The 7,514-nt window shown below is 38.4% G+C and overlaps 1 gene segment (V, D, J or C); it reads left to right on the forward strand.

Annotated features, from left to right (window-relative positions):
- Positions 1-5,876: 5,876 nt before the first annotated feature.
- Positions 5,877-6,467, forward strand: LOC138804353 (immunoglobulin kappa variable 1-27-like). The segment is given in 2 exon segments: positions 5,877-6,017; positions 6,142-6,467. Coding segments are annotated over 2 exon segments (366 nt in total).
- Positions 6,468-7,514: the final 1,047 nt, after the last annotated feature.

A 7,514-nucleotide genomic window follows, 5' to 3' on the forward strand; every position in this document is an offset into this window, starting at 1 on the left:
TTCTGACTTCAAAGAACACACATCTGTGCTTATGTGTAGTCCAGGTTGTGCAAAAATTTGTAGTCATTCAATAAAGAAGAAGCCTTTCTAGGTATGTCAAAGTAAACTTTTAAAAGCAGGACAACATAGTTTTTACAAAAGATTTTTGAAAAACAACATTGTAAAGTAAAAATCGTCATTAATTTTTTAAACAACTTGTGATTGACACATTAGAATATATTTGAAGTAGAGTAGTTTTTGATATGTACACGTATTTTCCAATCATCTAAACAATGTAACTAACAAATTAGTTCATCAACCTAAACATTTATCAATTTCTTGTTGTCAAGGGATTTTTTTCTTCACCAAAGAGATCTTTAAAAACCTTTTTCTAAACTAAAGGCAGATCTGTATATACCACTTGTACCAGAATCGACTCCAAATGGATCCCAGAACTCAATATAAAAAGAGACATTTTGAAAATATTACAGGAAGGAATAGGAGAAACTCTAAGGATCATTAGCACAGGCTGAAATTTTTTAATAAAGACCCAGAAACACAACAAATCAAAGAAAGTTTGGACAAAAGAGATTGCATGAAACTGCAGAGCTTCTGCATGGAAAAGGACATAGCAAGCAAGATCAATAGAAAGCTCACAGATTGGGAGAAGATCTTCACTAGCCATACAATGGACAAGGGCATATCTAAAATATACTTAGAATTCAAAAAATTAAGTCCCCCAACAATGTATCTTCAAAGAAACAACAGCCTGATTAATAAGTGGGCTAAAGTCTTAAAGAGAGATTTTTCTGAAGAGGAAATAAGAATGGCCAATAGACACATAAAGAAATGCTCAACTTCTCTAGACATAAAAGAAATGCAAATCAAAACAACATTGAGATACCACCTCACCCCAGTTAGAATGGCTATAATCAAGAAATCTAGTAACAACAGATGCTGGAGGGGATGTGGCCAAAAGGAAACTCTATTGCACTGTTGGTGGGAATGTAAATTTGTTCAACCACTTTGGAAAGCAGTATGGAGGTTCCTCAAAAGACTCCACATAGAGCTCCCCTATCACTGACCAATCCCACTTTTAGGCATATACCCAAATGATCACAAACAAGGCCATACTACCAGAACAACTATGTTTATCTCAGCATTATTCACAATAGCTAAGCTATGGAACCAACACACATGCCCCTCAGTAGATGAATGGACTAAGAAAAGGAAATCTATGCCTCCATAGAAAATGGCATCACCCCATTTGTTAGGAAATGGAAAGACCTGGAAAATTTATATTAAGTGGTGTAAGTCAGACCCAAAGAATCATAGGTTATATGATTTCCCTTATCTGCAATAACTAGTATATGCCTAGGACAAGCAGAAGACGTCTAAAGCTCTGTACGTATGACCATATAAGCTGATGTTAAATGAAATGAACCCCAAGATAGGGACACAAGACATTTTATCTTTCTTGCTGTTCTTTTTAATGTACTTATAATATACTATGTGATCTTTTTTGTTGTTTCTTTGTATGTTCTTCCCCCATAGTATTTGATTCCGGTGTTCTGCAAAATGTTTTTTTTTTTAATTTTACTTATACATTTATTGTCTTTAAGTAGTATGACATTCTTTCATCACTCTCCCCCATCCTTCCTAGGCCTCCCCTCAATACTCTTCTCTGAAACCTCACTCCATGTGTGAGTGACAGAGACACAAGAGAGACCTTGAGCAAAGGGAAAGGAGGTGACCTGGCTGCACATTGAATGCACTCTCAATCCACACACCAGGGTGTACAGAAGAAGCAGGATGGACTTGTAGTGTAGGAAACCTGACCCATCAGTGGCATTTCTCATGCTGTGTATTTAAAGGTAAGCCATTAGAGATTCAAACAATAAATTCAAAATGAAAAGTTTAAAAAAGGTCAATGACAACAGTAACCAACCACCAAATGTTAAATATACTTCAAAGTAGTTATTTTATGGATTATTAATGCTAGGAATGTTTAAACATCATTGTAGCTTCTGATCTTTGATCCAACACCTAAAAAGGAATATATGAAGAAAATAATGGAACAAATAAAGTCCCAATAGCAATATGAAAGACCACATGGGAATCAGAGAATAGAAAACACAATAACCTCATATGTTTGAGTTCTTGGCTAACACATCCTGATCATCCAAAGAGACTAATTAGATTTCCATCAGTGCAAACACCATCTCCAAAAATGAGTTCTCACTTACTTAGGAATTCCTCTCATTGCTGCACCTCAAGACAACTAGTTCCTCCAATGAAATCTCAAATGCTAACCAATCCCTGTCACAGGTGCCACAGCTCCCTCTGGGGATAAAAGCTGAAATAACTTCAGTTCTTGAGCTCTCTTACATTTCCTTACACTAAATATAAAGAACCACTTTTAGAAACAGTACCATGAGCACTTATAGACACAAACCACTGATCTTACAGAACCTCATTTTAATGCAAAGGCAAGACAATGCTGTCCTGTTTCCTGAGACTCCAGCCACCCCACCCCCACCTGCTGCCCTTTCGCCACTCTCTCTAGCAACACTATTACTCAAGGGAAGTGGGTAGTGGGCATCTGGGAACACATTTTGTCTCTTCAACTCTTAGCATGATTAGAATGACAGGAAGAAGAAATAAGTTAAAATTGAACATCTGTGGTTCATTAAATATATCCTGTGTGATCTCACTGAAGCCCATTTAACTAACTCATCTTCTGAATAAGGATATTAATTTTTCATGCCATCATGTCCCTGCAATTAGAAATCAGCAAACACACAGATGAGTAACATGAACCAGACTCTGACTCTCTATTCAAAACAAACCTGGATTCCATTGTAACAGAGCATCTTAGACCATTTTTAATATCTCTGTTAATGAAGAGAACCAATCTTCATTTTAAGTGGTTTGTTCACAGGCAAAGGGAGAGAAATTGTGTTTGATCAATTATTTCCCTCAGGTTCATAAAGATACTTCCTTCAAAATGTAACTTCCTTTCCTTCTTTAATCTATAACTTATAGCCTTGGTCATAGATGAAAGAATGGGCATATATGTTTGCTCTTCCAATGCATCTGTTATGCAGTTCAGAGCTCTTACTACAAACAACTATTATTGTTTGTAGGCAGTTTGCTTTTAAGGATGTTTAAATTAATCCCATTGCAGGACAGCTGATTGGCCTGTTTGAGAAGACATTCCCTGGGCAGTGATTGTCTCCTGCATTTGTCCAAGTTGATCTTACCTGTCCTGACCTCATGGAGAGAAACAGATCCTAGTGGTAGATAGAAGCCTGTGTGTGGCAAGGAGAATACACAGTGCTACAATTTGTTAACAACAAGGAAAAACCTTCTCCTAATTACAGAAGTAGGACACAGGAGGACAGAGGAGAGAGGTAGGAAAAAATCTTATCTTGCTATAACAAATGAACCCCTGGATTAAGTTTTGTTTGAGCTTCCTCATTGAATTACCTTTTGTTTCTCCATTCTTCTATAAACTGAAATCTCTGCCTACTGCCAGTGAAATATTGCCAAATGATGAGTAAGTTCTAATGGAAGAATATATGTTATTTTGCATCCTACTGTGTAAGAAAGAAACACGATATAATCATGGTCTTATCATTCTTAGTGACTGCACAGCAGCCATGTTTCTGAATGTCTCTCAAACTAGATTCATGGAATTTTACTCCAGGTTATATTCAGTAGTGCATGTATGTGAGCAAAGTCCAGAAGTGCCACTGTGTTCTTTTGATGGTGACTGCTAACAGACCCATGGTTTGAATCATCATTACTGGTGATCTTCATTTCAATTCTAGAATAGGTGATGGTTGCCAGATTTCTCTGCTGTATAACAATTCTTTCTCTTTTGCAGTTTATGAAAATGTGTGGAGAAGTTTTTGATCATTTTAGAATATCACATTTCTTATGAAAATATGGTGAATCCAAGGGTTTACAATTTATTTAATGGTGTATATTACCATTTATATGGTATTCAAAATCCCTTGAAATTTGCCAGTGGGCATCCCTTGGTAGCTGATTCTCTCCACTTTTTCCTTTACCTCACACACCAGGAATTTTTTTGTTTGAGGCACAAAATGGTCCAAAATTATCTTACACTTTCCTAGTTTTGATTTTAAAAAAGTCAATTATTTCCACAAGGATCACTTGTTTCATGTATTGGAGAAAGTGTACAGGTACATTAGTGATGGTGCTATCTATTTTTTGTCAATAGGGGGGGCTTGAGCTCTGGGCTTGGGCACTGTCCCTGTGCTCTTCAGTTCAAGGCAAGGGCTCTACCACTTGAGACACAGTGCCACTTCCGGTTTTTGAGTGTTTTATTGGAGAGAAGAGTCTCATGGGCTTTTCTGCCCGGGCTGGGCAGAAGGGTGATCCTCAGATCTCAGCCTCCTGAGTAGCTAGGATTACAGGCATGAGCCACCAGTGCCCGGCTTTGGTGCTATCTATTAATGGAACTAGAGCATCATTATTTCTAGGCTGTAAAAAATTATCCATGTACTCATTCATTCATCTAGTCTTACATACACATACATATATGTGTGAATTTATGGTGATTTGTCCACCTGCATGCACAGCAATAGGTTATTCTGAAATACATTCTCAGACAAAGTTCTCCTGTAGTTAGATTACAATTCTTTCCCTCAAGAATTTAGCCACATGATCAACTTTTTTGGATGATGAGAAACACCAGCTGTCACTGTCATTTCCATGATCATAGCATATAACACACTTCACATATTTGTACATATATTACTCAGTCTTGCATAACACTGCTGAGTCAACTTTGCATCCCATGCAGTAGTGACTTGTGGGCCCTGACAACTGCACAGGCCCATATGGATGTCCTCGTGTCTCATTCCACCTCAGCACCTTCAATGCAGCCAGCAATGCTCTTTCTCCCTGGCATAGACAATCAACTTTCCTCACTCTTGCTTCTAAGCCCCATGTTTCCTCCTCTCAATATGGATGACATTTCCATGTACTGCTGGCTCCTGGATTCTGTTAAAAAATTCCAACATGATCTTCCTTTCCATGGTTCTACTCGCTCTACTTGGGCCCAATATCTTTAACCCGCTGTGAAACACAGTGTTCTCTTCATAACTAGAAGAGACCACCAAGTGAAAGGAACATATGTAGGTTTAGGCAACTCAGTAGGCTTCAACATAACCCGAGTTTATCCTTCTTTTCAAGGAGAATCTCTGATTCAAACAGTGTAGCTTTGGTTAAGATGTTTAAAATCCAGAAGGAATATGAAGACCTCAATAATGGACATTATAAATTATACACACCCAAAAGCTGGTGGAAAAGACTGGTCAGGTTTGAAAGGAAGAAAATGTCTTGTTTTTTATGTATCTGCTGATGCAAGAAATTCAGAGTTATAGGAAAAAACAAGGCTGTGCTACACAATTCACAAGTTTAACTTGTGAAACTATTTTCTAATCAATGTAATAGCTCCACATCCTTATTTCATCTCTAAGGATCACGTTACAGGATAGCAGTGCTGATAAATTGCCATATAAAGATTATCAGTGAATCAGAGCAATTCCCAAAGTTCCTGCTATGGATAATAAAGACATGTGCCAAATGAATGTTGTGCAAATGACTGTAAATTTCTGGAACTAACCTTTTAATGGAAAGGTCTTGTCTCAGATAAAGAAATAAAAAGAAAAGAGACTTTTATCCTCAATGAGATCAGTGGTGTGCTCCACCCACAGGAAAGAAGTGTGCTGATTCTCTTCTGTGGCTACAATACAGTCTGTTGCCTGACCTAAGTCTCCTGAGACTCCAAATTTGTAAACCTACTGAAATGAAGCAGCCATACAGTTGTGTTTAACCTTGTCCAGATGCTGATGATTTGCATGTGCCAACAGCACAGCCCACTGCCCTCAGGACTTCTTCATAGGCTGCTCATAGTCGGTGTAGCAGTCTGTCCCAGTCAGCACACAGCATGGACATGAGGATCCCTGCTCAGCTCCTGGGGCTCTTGGTGCTCTGGCTCCCAGGTAAGGAGAAAGAATATTGGGCATTAAAATTCCTCAGTGTGATCCATGATGCTTTACTCTTCAGGAGAGCCTCCTTATAGTTCGGGTAATAATGTGGATATTTGTTTCATGTTTCCCCTGCCAGATGCGAGGTGTGGCATCCAGATGACCCAGTCCCCATCCACCTTGTCTGCATCTGTAGGAGGCACAGCCACCATCACTTGCAGAGCCAGTGAAAACATTTATGGCTATTTAGCCTGGTACCAGCAGAAACTAGGGAAAGCCCCTAAACTCCTGATCTATAGTAGTAGTACTTTGGCATCGGGTGTTCCATCCAGGTTCAGTGGCAGTGGATCTGGGACAGATTATTCTCTCACTATCAGCAGCCTGCAGCCTGAAGATGTTGCCACTTATTACTGTCAACAGTATAGCAACTTACCTCCCACAGTGATATAAGCCATGACAAAAACCTCTCAGGGTAACAGAATTGAGAGTCTGGGCTGCCCCAGCTGCTTCTCCTGGTGCCTCCACCTGCTGACAGAGCTGCTCATTTATAGACAATATACACTCGAAGAGTGTGAATTGTGTCAACAGTTGAGATTCATAAGACAACAACACAAGTAATAGATATTCTAAGCAACAATGGTTTTGTGTTATAGTTATTGTCAATCCTGGGGCTTGAGTTCTTTGGCTCAAGGTTAGCACTCCAACATACTGATCCACAGTTCCATTTCTGGTGTTCTGGTGGTTAATTGGAGCTAAGAGTCTCACAAAGTTTCCTTCCCAGGCCAGCTTTGAACTAGGATCATGAGATGTCAGTTTCCAGAATAGCTAGTATTACATGTATGAACTACCATCAGGAACTGTTTATAATACAAAGAAGAGATTCATTGTTTCAGATTTTAGTTGTTACTTCTCTGGTATTTATTTATTAGCATATTTTAGCGGTGTCTAATAATAAGATTCTGGGATTCTCCATATACATCTATTATGCACATTGATCATGTCCTTCTACTTTTCCCCTGTGCTCCCCCTCCTGCCTCCTAACCTGGAGCCCTTTTCAGGCCCACATAATTACTCTTCTATTTTAATTGTTTTAAGTTTGTTTGAATGAGAAAGACCATACATAATGGCCTTTTGTTTTGCCTGTTTTAACAGAATGTCTTGCAGTTCCATTCATTTTGCTGCAGATTACAGGATTTCATGTTTCTTTATATATGTTGTGTACATGTATCCATATCCATATATATGTATATATATATACACATATACACAGACATACATACACATATGGACCAGTTCATCACTACTTTCTAATCGATTCTAGGACAATTGATCGATTTCAAATTTTCCCTAGTGATAACAGTATCACAATAAATCTATATATGCAGAAATTCCTTTATAAATATCACTTTTGTATTTTGGCTTTACTTCCTTCAGATGTTGCCCTGGGAGCGAGGTAGCCAAATCATCTGGTATATCTCTTTTTAGGTATTTTAGTAACTTCCTTACTGTCCT

Source organism: Dipodomys merriami, unplaced genomic scaffold, assembly GCF_024711535.1.
Source record: "Dipodomys merriami isolate MVZ:Mamm:240054 unplaced genomic scaffold, mDipMer1.0.p SCAF_36, whole genome shotgun sequence".
In the NCBI taxonomy this organism is placed as follows: domain Eukaryota; kingdom Metazoa; phylum Chordata; class Mammalia; order Rodentia; family Heteromyidae; genus Dipodomys; species Dipodomys merriami.